Source organism: Aquila chrysaetos, chromosome 23 (assembly GCF_900496995.4).
Source record: "Aquila chrysaetos chrysaetos chromosome 23, bAquChr1.4, whole genome shotgun sequence".
NCBI lineage: Eukaryota > Metazoa > Chordata > Aves > Accipitriformes > Accipitridae > Aquila > Aquila chrysaetos.
Genome location: NC_044026.1, coordinates 6,668,678 through 6,691,056, shown reverse-complemented (window position 1 = coordinate 6,691,056; position 22,379 = coordinate 6,668,678). Strand labels below are relative to the sequence as shown.

The 22,379-nt window shown below is 42.5% G+C and overlaps 1 protein-coding gene across 13 annotated transcripts in view; it reads left to right on the top strand.

Annotated features, from left to right (window-relative positions):
• MAP4K4 (mitogen-activated protein kinase kinase kinase kinase 4) overlaps positions 1-22,379 on the top strand; it is a 171,410-nt gene that overhangs the window by 110,149 nt on the left and 38,882 nt on the right. For all 13 annotated transcript variants that reach the window (XM_041119526.1, XM_029998681.2, XM_029998687.2 and 10 more), the window contains exons 6-13: positions 2,450-2,540; positions 4,084-4,214; positions 8,400-8,454; positions 10,949-11,027; positions 12,988-13,163; positions 13,850-13,922; positions 14,392-14,602; positions 21,958-22,119. In XM_041119526.1, the coding sequence (XP_040975460.1) occupies positions 2,450-2,540; positions 4,084-4,214; positions 8,400-8,454; positions 10,949-11,027; positions 12,988-13,163; positions 13,850-13,922; positions 14,392-14,602; positions 21,958-22,119 (978 nt within the window). The remainder of the gene's footprint in view (positions 1-2,449; positions 2,541-4,083; positions 4,215-8,399; positions 8,455-10,948; positions 11,028-12,987; positions 13,164-13,849; positions 13,923-14,391; positions 14,603-21,957; positions 22,120-22,379) is intronic.

The following is a 22,379-nucleotide window of genomic DNA, read 5'->3' as shown; positions in this document are numbered from 1 at the left end:
GGCCAGCAGTCAGGACTTCTGTGCTGCGATGTGCTCGCATATTGTATATTCCTGCAGTCTATCTAGAGCAAGCAGCTACGTCATATGTGGCTGGGCGCTGTGGAGTGCTAGCAGACGGTGCTGCAAAAGTTTCTCAGGAAGAGGGATGCCACTTACCAGTTTTTCTAAAACTGAAGCTTTAACTAATTACTCTTCATATTTAATTTCCAGTTGGTACAGTTTAAGTGCTTTTTGAATTGGCATTTGTTTGCTGTGCTAAGTAAATCTGGTATGGTTTTCCTCGTGCTTCTTTGTAAAACAAATTGCCTCCTACCCATACCACTACACAGTATGTTTGTTCAATTGCCTCATCATAAATGAAGTTCTGAAGGGCTTTATGTTAAAGGAAACCACCACTAGCTCTTGCATAAATCAATGCTGCTGTTGGCTGTGTTAACATTTGCTCTGCCTTGGCGATTTTTAAGATGGTGAGGGAGGGAGATGTACGATTCTGGTCTCTTGCTCTAATTCCAAATGCTAGGAGAGAGTCTGGCTGCTGGCGTTTGGGCTGGCACATTTTAAGTTGTTCATGAGGGAGAACAAAAGTTGAATACCCACCGATGGTTGTATTTCAAATCAAATGGATATAGCATGCTTTAATATGAGGAAAGCTAACTTCTGCAGGACTGACCTTATGCTTGATTTGAGAACTGTGTGACCTTGGAGGTATTGTATGCTATGTTGCATTCGTCCTAGGTTCTCCTTAGGTTAAGTAGTCATGCTCGCTGAGAAAAGGAAAAAAATGATTTACCTCAGAAAAGGGTTAGGTGAAAGCTATTTTCTCATTCCTGTGAGAGATTTGCAAAAGCAGCCTTAATTGCTTGCTAGCAGGAACTGGAATATCTGGAAAAAAGGAATGCTAAACTCACATTGCTATGAGACATTGCGAAACCTGATTAGACACCGAGTTTGTCAGAGATGGAGGAGAGAGGTTGTGTAAGAGAAAGTTAAAATGAGCTAAAGTGCCAAAGATAGGTGCAGGTGGAGACACAGGTGAGGGTTGACCCAGTGAACCCCTGTGTGGTTGGAGGGGTCTGGGGACTGCAGGAGAATGGAGACGCGCCCCCCCGTCTCCTCCCAGCCCTTCGCAAACCGAAATGTGTTTTTTCAGTAAGGTTAGACAGTACTCTGGAGAGAACAGACGATTATCTCTCTGGCTGGGTCAGTGTAGCAGAAGGCTTTAAAAAGTATCCTGTGTGAAGCTGTGGAAAAGCCTTCATTCCTGTGAAAAATAAGACCACACTTAGCATTAGCAGCTAACGAAGGGTCTTGGGGACATCAGCTGTTCACTTGATTCGCTTGTGACATGTGTGGGGAGGAGCTGTGGATGGTGGTTTTTTTGTCATGCTCATTAACTGTTTAAAAAAAAAAAATAGCCCAATGGTTATGTAGGCAAACTGGTAAATGATCATTTAATGAAGAACATGTGTTAGGAAATATTTCTCTACAGCAACCACTACTCTCTTAACCTCTTACAGCTGTAAAGGTTCTATTTCTTTATTTTTCATAAAACATTAAAAGCCTATGAGGGCAACACGAACAGGCAAGACGATCCCACCGGAGACTATAATTTTCCAAGCAGAGAGCTGAGGAGAAACCAAAATACAGGCAGTTGCTAAGAGGGTTGCCTGTTGTTCTCCCAATTACATTAGAGAGTAAAATGCAACATATGTCTTCCTCAGCCCTCCGTTCACATGGCTAACGCTTTGGGGCATGCATCCAGGTGCTGTCTCAACAAAAAGCACCGTATGCCAGGAGGTTTTGTTTCCTTTGGAAAGTATAATGCTCATGAGCTTTTTTTTTTTTCTTTTGCATGTTGTTTTTTTCTGAGGGACAATTATCTGGCTTCATATTTATGGAGGCTAGAGAAGAGAACTTCAGCTTTGCAACAGAGCTTTTGTTTATCAACAGTTGTCCCTCGCCCTCAAACATAACTGCCAGTCCATCACCCTCCCACCCCCTTCTCGGGGTGCATATATGCATGCTGATGCTTCCCCCTTTCTCCCTGCACCCCCTTCCCCGGATTAAATTCTGGGTGACCCTGTGTGCGTCAGATGTCAGTGACGTACGCTGATGCTGATGTCATTTACAGTGTCATTGCATGGAGACTTTCTGGGAGCTGAACTCTCTTCACGTGAGAGCTGGGAGGTGTTTGCGCAGTGCAGATGTTGGGCTGTGTTTAGGTACAGCGTGTGCATGACCTGGGGGCTGTGTCTCTGCTCCGTTACCAAAAGCTGTGCGGGCGGTGTGCCGCTACAAGGTTCCCGTGGGTCCCATTGCACCCAGCGGCTGTGCGAGAGCGCAGGGCCCAGTGCTATGGGCTTTGGGGGTGCTGGGTACGGCTACTCTGTTGCTAAGCCCAGAGCCTAACTCTGAACATCCTCTCCTTCCTCTCCTCTTCTTCATGCAGGGCTTGGCCCATCTTCATGCCCATCATGTGATTCACAGGGATATCAAAGGGCAAAATGTGTTGTTAACGGAGAACGCAGAAGTGAAGCTCGGTAAGTAAGCGCGCACATCCACTTTCTCATTCGTTCAGCCTTTGGTTTTGTGATGTTCCCAAATGAATTTCATCCTTTAAGAGCCCTGCAACATGTTCTGTAGCATGAGCACTCTGTCACTGCTCCCATGTGGATCGAGGCCCTGCACATATTTCCTCCTGCTTCGGGAGGATGGTGTGCAGGTTGTTGTTGCATTTCTTTAGAAGATGTGGGCTTTCATGCCAGAATCAGTGAGGGGATCGTTTTGTTTCCCCCACCGAGCTCTGCGTGACTTGGGTTCATTCTGATTCCCTTTATTCTGGACTCAGGCAGTGACGGGAGTCTCTCTTGTATTTGGCTTTAATTAAAATAGCACCTGCTGTTCACGTTCTGGACACAAAAATACGATCTGGACGGCACTCTCGAGGGAGCTGTGGCATCAAGTTCAAAATGCAGTTCCAGCTCTGGCATGCCTGCCGAAAAACATGCTCATCCCTGGCTTCTTCTCTCCTTCCAAGTGGACATACTCTTTTTTCTCCCTCTAATCCATCTCTCCCAGTTACTGCACACTTTAACCTTCTGTGTTTGTATCACGCTACACTCGCCACCTTTTTTTGGTTAAATATAGAGCCATGCTGAAGCCCTCCCACCCAGCCCACATCCCTTCTGTTTTGCATTACACCTTCCCGCAGCACGAGGCATGGGAAAATGTCCTGGCTGCTGGAGGAGGAAGCTCTCAGGAGAGCTTTCCTCCGTTTTGTCCAAAGTAGAGCACAGTAGCCCCCAAACCATTGCTCCCACCGAGCTCGTCTACACCAGTTTGTCAGAGTTGCTCAGATGATGGATGCAGTGAAGCTGACAGTGCTCCTAGAGCAGATGCAGTTACTGGTATAGAAAGACATATATCACTGTTGTTGTGAGCAGGGAGAACTGAAGGGAAGAAAACACCCTTGTAATGTAATTGCCTTGTAATGAAATGGGCATCTCTTTTGCAGCCTGTGTGTGTGCTCAAAGTTAGCACCTCTTGAATAATCCTCATCTTTCGCTCCTATCGACGCATCTGCTCTGTGCATTAGAGCAGAGAGCAATTCCCTGAGCAACAGATTATTTTTGCTGTCCAGTTTTAGAGCAGAAAAGGTGGACAGCCAAAAGGGAGACATGTTTCATGCATGTGGTTTTCCCATGGCATGAGAGGTACCTTTGGGAAGCGGCTCCTTCTGTACAGGCAAAGGTGCTTGGCTTCACCATTTGGGACGGGAATAGCCCTTCCTCAGCCTCCCAGGCAGTATTTTTGCAGCTGTACGTTCCCTTCTGTACAGGCAGGCCGGTGAGAAGTGCAGGAGAGGTGGTTGTACGCTGCTGTGTCCCTTGACACTTGTGGCCCAAGCACGTTGCATATGAACCACAAGGGCTCGGCTGCCTAAGTATTAATCATCATATTTCTCCTCAGCGTGGTCCTCCCACGTGGAACATCCACAGGGTTTTATTTCCAAATCACCTTACAGAAGTAATCGCTGCATTATTTTTCCCCTCTTATTTTATTTTACTCTTTTCCCACCCGCAGTGGATTTCGGTGTGAGTGCTCAGCTGGACAGGACAGTTGGCAGGAGAAACACTTTTATTGGAACTCCGTACTGGATGGCTCCAGAAGTTATTGCCTGTGATGAAAATCCAGATGCTACGTATGATTACAGAGTAAGAGAGTCCTGTTCACAGCAAAAAAACAAACCCCAACATAAAAGTAACATATACTTGCAGTATGAACGTCCATGAACGATGGCAGTTTTTGAGACTTCTTGTGCTTTGTAGAGGAATATGCTATTTTGTGTAGGTACATTCTTATTACAGGAGTACAAGGTATGGGTCACCGTCAAATTGTGACCTTTAACAGTTGCCGTTACTTGTATTATCATTGCTTTGAGACGTGAGGAGTATAGGACTTCAGTGTGCTGTAGATGCTCAGAGAAGGCAAAAAAGGGTTTAACTGGAAACGCTCATGTTCTCAATTTGTATAATGATTGACTTTAAATTGTGTTATGTCCCAGTTATTGTGGTAACCCAGAACAATGCATTTTAGGTGTTGCCTTAAATAGAAGCACCGTCTGGAGAGCCAGTGAAGTACAGAAGGAGCTCTTTAAACCGTGCCTATTCCTGATTTCAAGATACATATACATGTTGATAAAAAATTATCCATCGCAACATTCCTTAACAAAGATCATTTTTTACATAGTTTGCTGCAAATCAGAGATTTAATTACTGCAAAACCATAATTGGCTTGATGGTATTTGTACTACCCTTAAGAATATTATGTATGTGTATTTAAAGTTAAATTTCTCTAGTGAAAGCATACTGTAATCTTAAAAGTTCTTCTCAGCTTGCTTTAATGAAAGCACAAGGAAAGAAAAAATGTGAAAATATGCTTTTTAAAATATCTTCACTTAGACTAAAGCAGTTGTTCTAACTTTTAACCAAGAAGGGCAACAAAGATATCAGAAAGCCTGTGATTAAGGCCTTACAGTGAATTTTAGGGCCTGAATATCAGTTATATCAATTTGCTGAGACTGATAGCGGTGTTAGCTATCAGTATGTTTGTGAATGTCTAAATCTATTTTAAAAACCCAGTTTATTTGAATTGGTATTTTTGTACTGTTCGACTAAGATTGATCAGATTGATCCTATTTCTCTTGATTTAATAGCTTTTTACATCCATCAGCTCATTGAACTGAAGATAATGCTTTATGTTTTTGCAGATGGAGTTATTATGAAGGGTGGCTATTAAATGATCTAATAAAGGAGAAAAACTCTGCAATATTTGTTAATGCGGTAGTGATGTGAAAAATAACTCCTTCAGCCTTTGAAAACACCTGTTTATTGTTCCTGGTGGAGCCTGTAGGGCGCTCTTCCCTCCAAAAATTCATGGTTGAAAGATTTTGTAAGATAATGAGGCTGTGCAGTTTAGCTTAAATGGCTGGATTGGACCGAGAGAAAAGATTGCCTTGCTGGGTCTGAAAATGCAATCATTAGAAATGCTTCTCTGCTTGTAGTACAGGAAGAGCTTATTTGCTCATTAGTTTTGACTAATTTTTTTTTTAAAATAACTTTTATGACCAGGAACGAAGACTGCTTTGCTCAAGAATAGCTCTTTCAGCAGCCTCCTCCAGTGTTTTGCCCCGTTAAGCTTTGGCAGTCTCTGGAGTTGGTTTCTCGCCAGGACTCTTCCAGGTCTTGCCTGTGTTCGACCCTCCTGGCTCTCGTTCTCACTCAGGCTCTCCCTAGTCAGGGGCACTGGCCGGAGGTGGCACCTTGAAAGGCTCCCACTGAAGGACTCTTGTTCTGTAACATTTCAGGCAAAGCTGAGATGGTAGGGAAGGAGCATTTGCTTTGACTGCAAGCAATGTGTCAAACAGAGGCTTCTTGTGGTTTTAGCAATGATGGCTATTCGCCTAGATAAAGCTATTAATTGATTATTGAGACTAGAAAAAGTTCAGGACTGGGTATATTCCATTAATCTGTATTTTTTTTGTTTATTTTCTGGTTTAGACACTGAAAAAGACCTGCCAGGTTTGGGTTTTTTTTGCCCCGTAGTCTTCATGGTCTTTAATTTTTTCCATCTTTTGTTTGGGGGAACAGGTATGGTGTTTGCTGTGAATCTACTATAGGGAAATCATAGAATACCAGGTTGGAAGGGACCTCAAGGATCATCTGGTCCAACCTTTCTTGGCAAAAGCACGGTCTACACAAGATGGCCTAGCACCCTGTCTAGCCAAATCTTGAACGTGTCCAATGTTGGGGAATCCACCACTTCCCTGGGGAGATTATTCTAATGGCTGATTGTTCTCATTGTGAAAAATTTTCCTCTTGTGTCCAATTGGAATCTCCCTGGGAGTAACTTGTACCCATTACCTCTCCTCTTTTCCATGTGACTCCTTGTGAAAAGGGTGTCTCCATCTTCTTTGTAGCCACCCTTTAAATACTGGAACATGATAGTAAGGTCTCCCCTAAGCCTTCTTTTCTCAAGGCTGAACAAACCCAGTTCTCAGCCTTTCTTCACATGGCAGGCTTCCCAGTCCTTTGATCATCTTTGTGGCCCTTCTCTGGACCCTCTCCAGCCTGTCCACATCAGTTTTGTATAGCGGGGACCAAAAGTGAACACAGTATTCCAGGTGTGGCCTGACAAGTGCTGAGTAGAGTGGGATAATGACTTCTTTATCTCTGCTGGCGATGCCCTTGTTGATGCAACCCAGCATCCCGTTGGCTTGCTTTGCCGCAGCAGCACACTCTTCACTCATATTGAGCTGCTTGTCCACCAGGACCCCTAGGTCCATTTCCACGGAGCTGCTCCCCAGCTGGGTAGATTCCAGCCTTTGCTGCACTCCTGGATTATATTTTCTCAGGTGCAAGACCTTACATTTGTCTTTGCTGAACTTCGTAAGGTTCTTGTTAGCCCACTCTTCCAGCCTATCCAGGTCTTCCCGCAGGGTGGCTCTCCCTTCCGAAGCGTCCACTTCCCCACTTAGTTTGGTATCATCGGCAAACTTCTTCATCAGGCTACACTTGATCCATCATCCAGATCACTTTTGAGGGTATTAAACAGCATTGGGCTTAATATTGATCCCCGGGGGACCCCACTTGTGACAGCTTGCCAGTTTGAAAAGGAGCTATTTACCGCCACCCTCGGGGTGCAGCCTGTCAGCCAGTTCCCCACCCACCGCACGGACCACTTGTCTAGACCGTAACGCATCAGTTTCTCTAGGAGGAGGCTGTGGGAAACCATATCAAAAGTCTTGGAGAAATCCCAGTAGACCATGTCCACCACTTGCCCCACATCAACCGAGTAGGTTACTTTGTCGTAGAAGGCAATCAGGTTTGTCAAGCACAATTTGCCCTTGGTGAATCTGTGCTGGCTTTTCCCAGTCATGTGCTTCATTAGACTTGTGATTGCCCCCGGGAGGATTCGTTCTGTAACTTTGCCAAGGACTGAAGTAAGACTGATGGGCCTATAATTTCCTGGATCCTCCTTTAAGCCGTTCTTGTAGATGTGGGTGACATTAGCCTTCTTCCAGTCTTCTGGGATGTCCCCTGATCTCCACAACTTCTCAAAGATTATGGAGAGCAGCCTCGCAAGGATGTCAGCCAGCTCTCTTAACACCCTCGGGTGGATATGGTCGGGCCCATCGATTTGTAGGGGTCAAGCTCCTGTAATAGTTCACATACCAACTCTTCCTTCACCGATGGTGGGATCTGTGTTTGCATCAACCTGGATTTCTGTTCCCAAGGCCGGGGGCCCAACGGCGCTGGTAAAGACAGAGGTGAAGAAAGTGTTGAGAGCCTCTGCCTTTTCAGCGCTGTTGGTGACTAATTCACCTCTCCTGTTTAACAGTGGGCCAGTATTTTCCTTCTGTTTCTGCTTGTTGTTTATGTACCTGAAGAACCCTTTCTTGTAGTTTTTGACATCTCTGGCCAATTTCAATTCGAGCTGAGTTTTTGCTTTTCTAACTGCATCTCTGCATGCCCTGGCAATGCCCTTGTTCAGTCCTTTGTAAACAAGGGAATACTGAAAATTCTGTTGTTTCATAGACTTGGATTTCAGGCAAATGTGTTTTTCATTGTCATAATGTGAATATATTTTTATATGTTACTGGAAAGGATTGTTTGCATACTCTGTATGAATACGTGTGTGCATTTCTGCATATATATATATGTATTATATGATAAGTAGGATTTTATGATGCTGTTACAAGAAAAAAGTAGCTTATGTTATTTAAATAGCCGTGGTATTTGGTTTCAGTCTCACCTACAGGGCCTCTGTAAATAGTACTGTCTTACTGTCTGAATGGGTAAATCCACCTACTAACATATGGTCTCTCTCTTTTTATGCAGAGTGACCTTTGGTCATGCGGCATTACAGCCATAGAGATGGCAGAAGGAGCTCCCCGTAAGTGATACGTGTGCTTCTCCAGTGAGCTGATTAAGACTGAAACGTATACTTGGGAGATGCTGGTTGTAATCTAAGCCTAGTTTTGAGGTTTCTGAAAGTATCCTCATGTTATTTCTGTTCTCTTTGGTTTTGCCTGCCCTATAAATACAAAATTCCATAAATAGCAGTGCTTTTGATAAAGATAGGATTGTGTTTAAACACTACAGTGCAGACTGCAGTAATTTAATTTCTATAGCAGGAATATTTGGAAGCTAATCGAGTGTCAGACTTCCTTCCTATGGGTAGTATATTGTGTTTTGGAGTTGCGTCCCAATTTGTGCATGGCCTGGCCTGGGATGCTGAAACCTCAGCCAGGGAGAGGGCCACTGGGGTCTGGAGAAAACCGACTTTAATGAAAAAAGCATCTGTAGCAATTGTTTCTGTGTTGGCTTTCTGTCCGTCTGGGTAATGCTAACATTGCTTTTCCTTTTGTTTCCATTCGTCAGTGGGCGGTGTTGATCTTGCTTAGTAGTGACATGACTTAAACTATAAATTTGTCTTCCACACAAAGTATTGAACTTAGTGCTCCCTGCTTGAGAATGCTTATAGTTGATATGGGTATTTCTGAGAGAGAAACCTGGAAACCAAAAATGCACAACTTTTTATAGCTTATTTTCCCCTCACATAGTTATTCTTTCTTAGTATCAAGGTAGACAGCAGATATGTGCAAGGAGGACAGAAGGATTTAAAAAGAAAAGAAATTAGGCATGATGTTTTGGCTTTTAATGATAATTTTTATGAAAGTCCGTACTGAACCAGCAAATATGCTTACCCTCACCCCCAACTGGAGCTCTGTATTTAAAAAATAATAGCCCAAGGTACCTAAGAGTGAGGTCATTAATTTTTTTTACGCATAAACAACCACCACACCACAGCCCAGTTTGAAACCTCTGTCTTTGAAATAATCATGTTGAAATAAAGTATTGATATTTTTCTAGCTAAAAAATGGTCATTTCATTATAGCCGCTGCCTGATTTTTTTGTCGTCGTTGTTGTTGTTAATAATGTAAAATTTATAAATTGAATCACAACGCTCTTGTTTTGATTCACGTTTTAGGAGGTCTTATGGTTTGGTTTTTTTTTTTTCCTTCCTAATTGCACGTTTGCATGAATGCCCACGTGAGAGCTGCTCCCAGGACACCTCAGCCAGCGCTTTATCAACAGTGTTTGAGCTGCCACTTGACCTCCTTTTTGCTGTACCTTTTTGTTCAGTGCGTTGGGTTGCCTGGATGGCTTTCAATTAAAAGCTGTGTCTATGAGTTTTGTAAGCCTGGAATTGGACAATAATATTTTTTCATTTCCAAACCAAAGCAAAGCTTGGCCCCTCTTTGTGTAAAAGCACAAGAGGGGCATTTGAGAAGTAAGCAAAGATCCAATGTAAATGCTGAACAGGTCTTGCCTTGGTCCGTCCTCTGGCATGTGGGCTCTGCCTCCTCCTCCAGCGGCGACTGAAGAATCCACCTCTAAGCTTGGTGGTCTGATGGGATCCACAGGCATCCAAAAGGGTTCTCTGCCAAGGTTGTAGCCCCCTATTTCTGAATCCAGAATCCTCTCCACATCAGTCTGTTTCTCCTGAATTTCTGTTGTGTGGAAAACATTACCTGCTCCTGCAGTGACCATTCAGGCTGAGACTGATGATGCAAGAGGTCAAGCATAGGAAGACGTTACAACAGAGGATTTGCTTCTAGTGACCTTTCTTGGGCAGCCTCTCTCCCTGCCTCCCTTGTTTCCCTGCGTTGGCTCTGCCTTGATGCTTTGTTATGGAGCAGGAGGAAAGGCTGTCCAGCAGAGATCCTGGACTCCCACTAAGTGTCAGCTGAAACCAACGGGACTTTTTTTGACAAAAGTCATGGGTTTGCTTTTCAGTTCTGCAGGGAATCCTTTCTTTGATACAGACCCTTCCATGCTTCAAAACTGTCAGGCCTTAGAATAAAGAAAATCTCCAAATCTGGAGAGTGAAAATGAGGTGTCCTCCATAATGGGAGAGAAGGGCAGGTGGAGGGAAGTTTGTATGAAAGAATAACTGTGTCATTCTTCCCTTCTGCCATCATCATCTCCCAATATTTTATTGACCTGAATGTAAGTTAGGTGATTTGGGGCTGGAGGAGGGCCATGCACAGATGTTGCCATCACGATTGATTCTGAAGGTTAATCCATGCCTTGATCTCTCTCTTTTTGGGATCACCCTTGGCACATTGAGCTGTGGAATTGTCGTCATTTCAGGCTAATTCTGTTTAGCTGTGTTGCTGTCTGCATGTGCGGTCAGGATGGTGGAAGTAGTTGTGGAAGCTGAAGCCGTGGTATTGACAGAGAACAACTAAGCCAACATCTGTATGTTTCTTTTGTTTTTTTTTGTTTTGTTTTGGTTTTGGTTTTGTTTTTTTGTTTTTTTGTTTTTTTGTTGGTTTTTTTTGGTTTTTTTTTCTTTTTTTCTTTTGTTTTCTTTCCTTCAGCGCTTTGTGACATGCATCCCATGAGGGCACTCTTTCTGATACCGAGGAACCCTCCCCCACGGTTAAAATCCAAGAAATGGTATGTATTAGTTCTATCTGGTTTGTAGCCCTTTTTGTAGCATGATGTTTTCTTGTGTCTCATCACATGCTGTTTTGTTACTGCTTCCACAGAACTGTAAAGCAATTTAAGTTAGCAAATATCACCCTGTTATCTTCTGTGCCACTGAATCAAAACATGAAATAGAAAGTGTGTGTTGTTTATGTAGTTCTGCTTGTCCCAAAGAAATTTTGTCTCAAATTGTGTGAAAACAAAAACCAACCTTTTTTTCTTGACAGAGCAGCATCTGTATTAAGGTGACAAATGGATCCATATTTTAAAAAATAAACTCCCACAGCACTCTTAATATGCAGTATGTTTTCTCAGATGGATCGTAACACAGAAACAGAACAGTACTATAGTGTTCTAGTTGCTAAGTTGAAAGGAGCTATTAAAACTAATGAAGGCTTTTACTATAATTATTGTAAACGATTGGAATTGAGCGTGCGCTTCTTGCCAGCTGAGAAGAATCCATTAGTATCGGAGGATTTCCTCCCAGTTACTGGTTACAACTGGCACATATGAAACAATACTCCCTAGAAAGAGGTTTCGTATAGATTGAATGTGATCACAGGATGCTGTGATCCTGTCAAAATAATGAAGTGATTTGACTGCCTATTCCATATCAACATAATATAAACTTGGCTTGCTTGCTGGGCTTGGTCTTTGCCTGGATTGACTTATTTATGCACTTGTACTGTCAAGGCATTCCTCTCCCTCTCTCATACTTGCTTTCTGCATATGTTAAAGGAATAGAGATGCATGTACAGTATTTGCATAAGCCTTTCATTAACCTTTTTGTTTAGAATAATAGCACTTAAGGCATGAGGAATAAAAAAAACCTCAACAAAGTTACCTTGAATTCAGCCTCTTAGATTACAGTAGGAAAGCGAAGCAATGGATGGAAACTGTTGTTTTTACACTTAACCATGTAGTAGAGGGGTTTGCTGCCCAAGCACAGGAGCAGGTTGAGAGCACCTAGCAATCAAAAAGTGACTCTGGCCAAAGCCGGTGCTGCTGTGGCTCAACTGTTTTGATAGCGTGCTCAGTGGCAAGTTATGAGAAAATAGGCCAAATGATGAAAAAATGCAGTTTTGAATATTTCCATTATTGGCTTTTGCAAGGCGGCTTGTTTGGTGACTTCTATCTGGAGAGGTCCTCTTTCAAGAGTTCAAATGAAGTGCAAATTTAGGAAGGTGGTGGTCCAGCTTAGCTAACTCCCATACTCTGTCACTTCACGTGGTGCGCAGGAGGAGCTCAGTTCAGTTCCTGCCTTTAAATTACGTCGGTGAGAATTTGACCCCAAGTGCCTGTGTTGAACAGACAACACTGTTCAACACCCACCTATTGTTCTACGAGGGTTTTTTGTGTGTGGCTCTTCAGGTAAAAAATAAAATAATCTTAAATTCTCGCAGACCTTTCAGTGAGCCCAGGTGCGTACAAAGGCAGCGCAGTGCTGCTTGTGTCGGGGGAATGTTGGCCGCACTTCTTGCGGCTTTCAGTACGGCTGTTCTGAAGTAGACGTGCCCTTAGATAGCATGGGCAGGTGGAGACACACCAGAGCTGCCCTGCCTGTGCTCCAGGCAAGGTGGATGCTACCCAGCTCTGGTCCAGAAGTAGCAGAGCTGGGTTTGCATGATTTGCCTTCACTAATAGATCCTGCCTTTCAGGGCAATTATGCCTGTGAAAGAGGGGACATAAGCACTGTGGCATAAGACTGTGCCCAAACACTGCAGGTATGTTGGTATCGCCCTGTGTCCATCCAGCCCAGTGCTCAGCTCTGTTTAGGAGGCACACTTGCAGACAGCACTTTTACCACCCTCTGGGATGTGATGCTCTTTGAGGAAAGGAATTAGACTTTGAGGAAGAACAGAAAAAATGTTTGAGCTGAGTTTTACCTGTGATCTTGTTTTGTTTTTTTTTTCCCTCCCTGCTTTCTCAGGTCAAAAAAGTTTTTCAGCTTTATAGAAGGTTGTCTAGTGAAGAATTACATGCAGCGACCTTCTACAGAACAACTCTTGAAACATCCCTTTATACGTGACCAACCAAATGAAAGGCAAGTCCGAATCCAGCTTAAGGACCATATAGACAGGACCAGGAAGAAGAGAGGAGAGAAAGGTATGCAGCTTCTAAAAATCAAGTATTGCAGCTTGTTAAAAATACATATTTTTGTCCTGGTTTACATTCTAAATCCCCACCCCTAGAAAAGCTCCCAACAACCCAAACCCTTGAAAGGTTCTTTTTTAATTCATGTTTTGACTATCAGCAGGCTTTTAGGTTTTGTTCTGTCCTCTACAGAGAAAGTATCAGTTTCAAGTGTCTTATTTTCAGATAAGTTAAATTTACTCGCTTCTGGGCCACTGCCTCTTCCATACAAGCATTAAACAGTATTTAGGAGGATATTGGCATATATGCCTTTCCATTTTTTGGTCTGTGGTAGGTTCATTCCTGGAATGGTGCCATAAATCAGACTCACAGGAAATAACCTATCACAAAAGCTATGGAGCAAATGTCTTGGGCAGCCTGTTCTCTTTATTCAGGTAGTGCCAAGGTTCTCCAGGTGTCTTGTCTTACATATAAAACCTGGTGTCATTCAGGGAATTTGCTGAAAGTCTGCTGCAAAGAACTGGGCTGCTTTACAAGTTGGGAAGATGGGCTTGCATATGTAGAATGAGTTCTAGGGTCTGCGATAGATCTTCTTACTGAAGGGGATAGGAAGTGCTTCACTAAGGCGCTACTGCGGCTCCCCATTGTCCTAAAATTGAAGATAAGCACTATCTACACCTTTGTTTCCTTCCCGTTAGATGAGACAGAGTATGAATATAGTGGAAGTGAGGAAGAAGAGGAGGAAGTGCCTGAACAAGAAGGAGAGCCAAGGTAATAATTGCTTTTGGGAGGGCTCTGGGCAGTCCATGCCAAGTGAGTCTAAAGGTCTATGACTATAAATCAGGAGCATGCTAAATTTCTCTCTTTTATTAAGTGCACGCACAAGCCACACAAACCACCCAAAGGGTTTGAATACCTATTCTGCAACTGCTAAAGGTTTTAAAGCTCCCCCTCATATGGCTTAGAGCCAGCGAGGTCTGGATGGAGGGAGATTTATGGCAAATACGATTGGTCAGGGGCTCCACAATGTCAGAGTCGGTCCTTATTTTCCTTGGCCTCATTTCACGCCTTCCACTGAGAGCGTGTATTTGACATGCATCCAGTGTCTTCGCTCTGAAAGAAACGAGATTAAAATTTAACATCATGCTATATTTTATTAATGTCCCTCTGCTTTGGAAAAGGTATTTAATGGCCCATCAGGCTTTATTGTACAGGAGGCTTTAACTTCCTCTTGTTGCAGTTCCATTGTCAATGTGCCTGGAGAATCAACCCTCCGACGTGATTTCCTGAGACTGCAGCAGGAAAACAAGGAACGGTCCGAGGCCCTTCGGAGACAGCAGCTGCTGCAGGAGCAGCAGCTCCGCGAGCAGGAGGAGTACAAGAGGCAGCTGCTGGCAGAGCGGCAGAAGCGCATCGAGCAGCAGAAGGAGCAGAGGCGGCGGCTAGAAGAGGTAGAGACAGGAGGCTGGAGCTCAGGGAGCTAAAAAGCCCCTTTTCAGCTTGTGTTTCCCATTCCCATGCCCGTTTAAAAAGAGTTCCCTGTAGCCCCAGCACATCTCAGCAAAGAAAACAACATGTGCAAATCCACTGGCAAATGTCGAGCAAAGCACTTAAATGCATGTCTGGCTACTTGAATGTGAGCCATCTTCCAAAGCATTTGAATATCCACCACCTCCGATGGAGGCAACAGGAGCCAGAGCGGGGTTGTTTGAAAGTATTTGGGGGGAGGCTGTGTCTTGGTCTCTGTTCCAAAGAAGAGGCAACAAGTCTAGACTTTAGGTAGCTGTAGAGAAGGGGAGACATTAATTATTCCCAGATGGATTTTTTTTTAAATTTTTTTTTTTAAATGGGCAGTGCCTCAAGATTACTGTTTTGGGGGCCATGACATGCTTCAAATTTCCCTTTAAAGCTTTCTCAAATATCTGTGTTTGGCATTCATTCATGGTAGGTAGAAGCCTATTTTTTTTATGTACTACTCTCTCATGCATAGTAGCCTGATGACTAAAAGCCACCTGGATTTATAAAGATGATGTATAAATCAGTGTTAAAATTATAATTCTGCAAAAATTACAAATATTTAAATCATACTTTTGTGATATGGTAAGTATGCAATTTGCGTACACTACCTGCAGATAAAAGAAAATGAATGTGCGTGTACAATATTGTTCTGTCATACTTTCACCTCCAAAGATCTCGTGTTCGTTTATATATATGTAGATGGAATATGCAGTGCAAGCTTCAGAGGTGGGAGGATTTCAAAACAGTTTTTCAGAGCTGGGTATGACACAGAGCTGAAGTGAAACCAATCCTCTGGCTCCTCAGGAAGTGCAGGGTCAAATTCCAGTCGTCCTTAAATGACCTGTTGCTTGAGTCGCTGTTTCAACTGTTCACTGAGCAATGATGGAAAAACTACACCCAGTCTGCTTTTCCAAATCCTGGTAATGTTTAACGAGGATGCAACCAGGACCAAATGTTGATTTGCATCCCGTGACGTGTTTACATAACAAATAATACAAAGTTCCAAATAGCTTTCCAGGTCACATTATGCTCCTTATCCCTCTTTTTCAATGTGTAAGTGAGTTTAGTGCTCCTGTGAGGAGGGATTGGTAGCAAAGACTCAGCCACACGTGAAGCTAGGAGGAGGCACGAGGGGGAGGCATATAAACTCCATTTCTCTTCTGTTTCTTCCCCACCCTTCTGAGATTGCCAAGATAAATATTGTAGCACTTCCAACTGTTTTTAGACTGGCTCTGTAGCGATTTTGTGGGGGGAGCAAATAATAAAAAGAGGCTAGGAAAAGATGAAAATAAAGTATTTTATTGATGGGCAAAAGTTGAGATACCGCTTAGCCTCTAAAATTTTTCTTAGTATGTGAGTCAATGCCCCTTTTTCTTTTAAATGCCCCTTTAATCTCTAAGGTTCTGCAGGAGGTACTTTTTTGGTGAGGAAGGGGATTACGATGAAATTATCTAGGTCATTTAACTTTAGTAATCAGTGCAACTCTTAAAATCTGTAATTTCTTTTTAAAGAAATCTGTAAATTCTTTTTAAAATAAAGGAGGTGCTGCTGCTAATAGTGGAAACAAAGCAATGCACCTTTTTGCTGTACAGGGTTGAACTTTTTGGGGATGTTGCAGAAATCATAATTTAATGAGCAATTAAAAAGAAACGGCAGTTACCTGAAAGTTATGTTTAATCAGTCCTGCTTTAGAAAATACAAAACAAAACTAGCAACTTCCGCAACCACAAGATGGCATGTAATGTCGGTTGATGTATTACTGGATAAGGTTACACAGTAAACCATGTAAAGTTTGTAAGAGAAAAGCTTTTACCTTTTATTCAGTCTATACCCTCTGCCTGGTTCCATTGGAGACATAAATATGAATGATGAGCTATAAAGGTTTTCTTTTGCAGGTGATGGGGCAGGCATATTATTATTAAAGTGAATTTAAAAAAAGGCTCATATTTAGCTTTCAGAAAAACCCACTTAGTTCGTTGGATCTTGCGTTGGAAAAATGTATGATCCCAAGTGATTTTTAACAAAACAACAGCCAAAACAAGCTCTTTAAGATGGGGGAAGGGTGGTAGACACATATTTAGATAAACATCAGTACTGTGACACAATTGAAGGCCAAAATATTGAAATGTTGTCACTTTGTCCTTAACTCACCCCCCCTGTTTTGATGAAGCCAGTAAACAATGAAGAGCTTGGTAATGTGAGTTAAGATTTGTGTCAGGCATTGTGTCTCTGGGCTTCCATTGCTTTGTTGATATTTTTACCAAACCTTGCTTTCTTGTAATTTTTGCTTGTGTAAAGTAAGTGTGTGTTTGGATATACCTGTTTAACATTCTTTGTGAAGAATTTTATGCATTAGATAATCTCCCTGGACAAGTTGCTTGTACTTGCCCCCTCCTTCTCCCCTCCCTCCCCCCTGCTTCCTAAATTAAAATTGAGGGCTTGTTCTTACAATGCTGGCACAGAGCCTAGACAGTTTTGACCAAGACTGCAACAGGAACGGTGTTTAGGACATCTGCCAAAAACTGTAATTCTCAGCAGTATTAGAGAAAAGATTACTTTTTAAAAGGCATATAGGTGACTTCTAAAACTCATTGTTGCAGGAGCCTTATAATTTGTGTGTTACTGAGGAGGTGGATATGATAACGTGGTCGAAGTACAGAAAATTACCTGAAACATTTTGGGAAGGGAATTATTTGTCCTTCCCCCAGCCCCCCTTTAAAAATCATATGAAGACTAGTTGCATAAATATCAGCTGTATGACATATAACTGTTTAGATAGTAAAAACAAGAAATCTGAGCTGTTCCTGGCTGTTCTAACATGTGTCTATGTTTGTGTTCAGCAACGTGGAGACACTGTGCTCAGTGTGATGGGTGTCGAAGGGCATTTGAATTTGTACTTTGCAAAACTGAGTCCGGTTTGGTTAAATTCAGAATTAGCTGTGGTGGAATCCCATTCTGGGTGGACCTCCATGGTTCATGATAACTTCATTAAATGGTGTCTCTGTCCCTGGTTATGAGAACCCAAGATGGATGTTTTTGAAGTGGTAGGTTATAGCTCCATTGGCAAGTCATATAGTCCTGTAGAAGCAGATTTGTGGAGCACAATAATTAAAGTGCTGAGGACCCAAAGACTTCACTCCACGTGTTTAAAGACAGGAGGAGTTTCTTTGGATTAGCTGAGGTCTAGACTGTGTGCCTGCTTGTGGTTGGAGTGCATCTGCCTTTTTAATTTCATCCAAAAGGAGTGGTTGGCACTCTAAGACATCTTCAAAATATGAAACAAAACTGGGTAAGTGGAGATGATTGGATGATTCACTTCAAAAGAGCACTCCTGATCTAAACGAAGATGCTAGTGTTGGGGTACCTGCAGGCAATTTTTGCCAGGGCTTTGTTTCTTTTACAGAAGGGGAGATTGTTCATATCTACTTCATTTGAATTGCTTGCATTTTGGATTGGTACTGAGTAAGAAGTTCTACTTCTGGTTTGTCTCTACTGTGGGCAAAGCAAAAGTCTCTTTATTAATCTTTCCAATCCTCTTCCTAAACTGATACCAGGGTACCTAATTCTTTGTGAAAGAAATCATTAATATATGTATTTATCAACCTTCATCTGAATATAAGGAATAATATTTTGTGAATATACAATTAGAGGATCTATACTTATCTTCAGCATTTCGCTGTATGAATGAGGTCCTGAATTTGTTGGTATACACCAACTGCATGTGTAGTTGCATTGCCCCCTCCTGGTAAATCATGCTCTACTGCATCATTTTCCAGTTTGGAGATGTTGGCTTCCATTATGAGGTGGTCATTAATGTACCCTAAAACTGGACAAGGAACCAGAGTATTGACACTGTATTTTCTGCATGGGTTTTTTTGTTGTTGGCGTAGTAAATGCCAATTTTGTGAAATGCAGTACTTTGAGGCAGTATGGGCTCTGTCAAAATTCTGGTTTGGCATCTCTGAAATTTCTTTGAAGAGTTCCTGCCCTTACCTTCTGGTTAACAGTTAGCTCCTTGAAAATAAGCTTATCATCTGACATGTACGAGAAAGTTGGTAATGCCATACCCAACTAAAGAAGATCTGGATATGCATCCATAATTTCAGTGAATCCAGATCTCTACCTGCTGTCTGTTGGGCAACAGTGTTTTATATCGGACCTTTTTGGTAGTGCATGATAAAAATTACAATATCTAAAAATCACACTTAACTAAAGTCAGAAGCACAAGTTTTATAATCAGAACTGACATTGGTTTTAGCTAATGTTTTCCCTGTCCCTCTCCTCTCCTTTGGGCAAGCCTGAGGAACACGGTGACCAGGGCATTGGTGTGTCCTCGTGGAAGAGTTGCTAGAGGCAGTCAGGAAGGCAACCTTGTGCCAACAGAAGGATGGTAGGAAGTCAGCTAAAGGGATGCTTCCAAAGACAGCTTGGGTCAACGACAGCTTGCCACCAACCAGCTTTGCTATCGCTTTGACAAGATGTAGACTAGGACCCAAGAGATGCTTGTCACTGTAGGTTTCTTTTCCCTGGGCTTGTTAAAAGTAAATTCCACTTTGTTAGTGGCCAGTAGTTCGATGCTCAGGTTTCAAAGGCCACATGCAAAGGAAGCGAAACCTTTCTCTTACGGCTAGGGCTGGGAATAAGCAGATCGTGTGGGGTGTTTGTGTGGGCTCCTGCAGTGCCAGGTGCCTCCCTTGCCACCCGCCTGGCGAGGGGCTGAGGCGGTGTCTGATGGGAAGGCAGAAGCGATGCCGAGAAACCCCATCTCTCTGTGTACTTTGGCGCGCAGACAATAGCGCATTTGTGCTTTGGAAATTTGACTTAAATGCACGCTGGTGGCAGAGAATCCTTTTTTATTTTTTTTTCTTTTGCTGGGTAATAAATATCTACTGTTGGTGCTGAGCTAGCAATCTGGCTCAAGGTTTGCTTAAAAATCTCATTTTTTAACAACTGATTTTGTTTATTTCATGATGCCATGGGAAATCAGCTCTCAGTCAATTTGTAACTTATTTTTCTCATATTAAGTTCAGTTATTTCTAATTACTGCTGAATACTTATGCATTGATTGAAGAAGCAATGAATTTGTTTCATCCAAAAGACCTAAGCTCTGCACATCTTCCTTGTAGTGAGAATGATGCCGTCCCAAGATCTGCAATATATCTACTTAACAGTGTCAACACAATATTGTTAGACAGACAGGTTTCGTATGTTTTAAGAAGTGTTTGAGTTGATAAATGTGGCTATTAACCAGTCAGCAGTGTGCTGTCTCTTGCATCCTCAGGGCAACAAAATTGTTGTACTTTACATCTTAGTTTTCTTAAACAAAGAGCCTGTCAGACTTGATTAGCCAAGAAGCATCTGAATATGTTGACTTAAATATCAAAATTGTTTGACACAGATGCCTATATTCAGAAATAAAAGTGCCTACTTAATCCTTTTACAGTGCTTAAAAAATGAAGGAGGGGAAGCAGTGAAACCTATGAAATGCACCGTGTGCCATAGCTGCCTTGCAGCACTTTTGCTATTTTTCTATCTACATTCATTGAAGAAAGCTTGCTTAAGCAAGAGAGAAAAGGCTGGTAGATGGATTTAGTTAGGAGAGGAGATGCAAGAGCAAGGCAGCTGTGTTTTCTGAGAAGATACAGAAAACATGGGGGAGAAAAGAGCTTATGTCTTGTGGCACAGGAAGCTGGTAGTGAACCCAGGATGACGCTGTGGGCCAGGAGGGAAGGTGTCATAGTTAGAGTGGGTGTGTTTGAACAGAGGTCTTCAGGAAAGTTGCATCTTTCCCAAAACTGCAGCTAGTTAAAAAGAATTGGAAAGCAGCCTGTTTTATTTAAGTACTACTAATTCTTAACCATCTTTTTTTTCCCCCCAGTGTTTCTTCTCCACTGTCATGTCAGTATTGATTCCAGAAGATGGAAAAGGCTGTTGAGCTTTCAATTACTTCATAGTCACGCAGGGTAATGGGCCAAGCAGAGAAAGCTCATCCTGTGAAGTAATACAGGGAGTGTAGATTGGCCTTTGCTTGTTCAGCTGAGCACAACTATCAAACGCTCACCAGTAACTAGATTTGTGAACCCAAATAAAAGCTTAGTCTGAGTGCTCTTGCAAGAGTACATGGAGTGCCTTAGGACTAGCAAATCTGTGGCAGCTTTTCTTCAACAGAAATTGGTGATAGTATTAATCTTAACCTAAATGTGAAAAGGAATAAACAATGTAGGTTTTAATTTTGCTCTTGGGATTAAATCTGAGTATGCTTTCTTTGGTTAAAATTTCTTCTATAATTTTTCAGCATATTATAGAAATCTATAATGGAAGTAAATGTTGTAGAGATATTCCCAGTTCATGGTTGAACAGGAGACAGCTGGGTCTTTTGACGCTTAGGCAGTTGTGGGAGGCTGCCTGGGATTTCGAGGTAGGTGGAGTAACTGGATGCTTCTGTAGAAGTGCGGGAAGAGTTGGTCACGACTGTACGGGCATTTAAAATGTCTCCTCTGAAGTTATACGTGGTGCTCTGTAGACAGAAATGAGTCAGTTCATGCTTTCTAGAGCTGTTTTCCAGGTTCTTTTCAGACTTGAGCAGACTTATCAGCACCAGTTTGTATTTGGGTCATGCATGGAAGCTTATCTGTGTAAGTGTAAAAGCTTAGCTCAGCTGGTTTTCCGCTTTTACATACAGGTGCTTTTGATGTTCTGGGAGGGGCTAAGGTGCTGTTGGTCAGCCTTCCTTCTCTCTTAGGCAAAGTTTTGGGCAGTGCGTTAAATTGAGCTTGGTTGTTGGACCAACACCACCAAACTCTTAGCAGACCATGAATTGTGTTAAGAGAGGAGCTGCTTACCGAAAGCTCAGAGAGTTGTCATTTGAGTTTTAGCTGATTCAGTGGGGCTGATAATTCCCTTTTGGCAACATTTAGATAATGTGTTGAAGTCAAGGAAATTGTCACTCTGATTTGAGTTCAGCTGTTGTTCAGAGATTGAGATTTCAGTGTGAGCCTCTCTTGAAGAGCAGCAGTGAGCTTCCACACCTCGGTTGTCAGGAATATGGTACGTGACTTTGTGTGTGTGCGTGAAGAAACCAGAGAGTAAGCAAGGCTGCTCTTAGGGATAGTTGTGTGCTGGGTATGAGTTAGTTTCCTGGTGGAACACTTGCATAAAATGTTTTGTCACTCAGTTGCAGAGCTTGCCGGTCCTGGTGAATCCCTCTCTTCACAGCAGAAAACAACCCCACCTCTTTCTTTGATAACAACAAAAGTGAAACTTTGTGGTTTCTTTTCCCTTTTTGTAGCAACAAAGAAGAGAACGGGAAGCTCGAAGGCAACAAGAGCGTGAGCAAAGGCGGAGAGAACAGGAAGAAAAAAGACGTCTGGAAGAAATGGAGAGGAGGCGTAAGGAAGAGGAAGAGAGAAGAAGAGCAGAGGAGGAAAAGAGGAGAGTAGAAAGGGAGCAGGTGAGTCCATGATACAGATATATGCACAATAGGTTTGTTTCTTCTAAATTCTAATTTAATTTTTTAAAAATTAGTAAGCCTAAAGCAGCTTAGAGGCAACCTAACGCTGACCCTTTCATCTTTGTTGTCTCTGACAGCAAACGCACTAACGTAGATCATAGGGCTTTATGGAAAATTCTGGCAGCCTCAATATTCCCTCAAAAAAAGAAGTCTTGTTGCGGTACTCCTTCTAAATTCAGCTCATGCCCCTGGGCTTGACT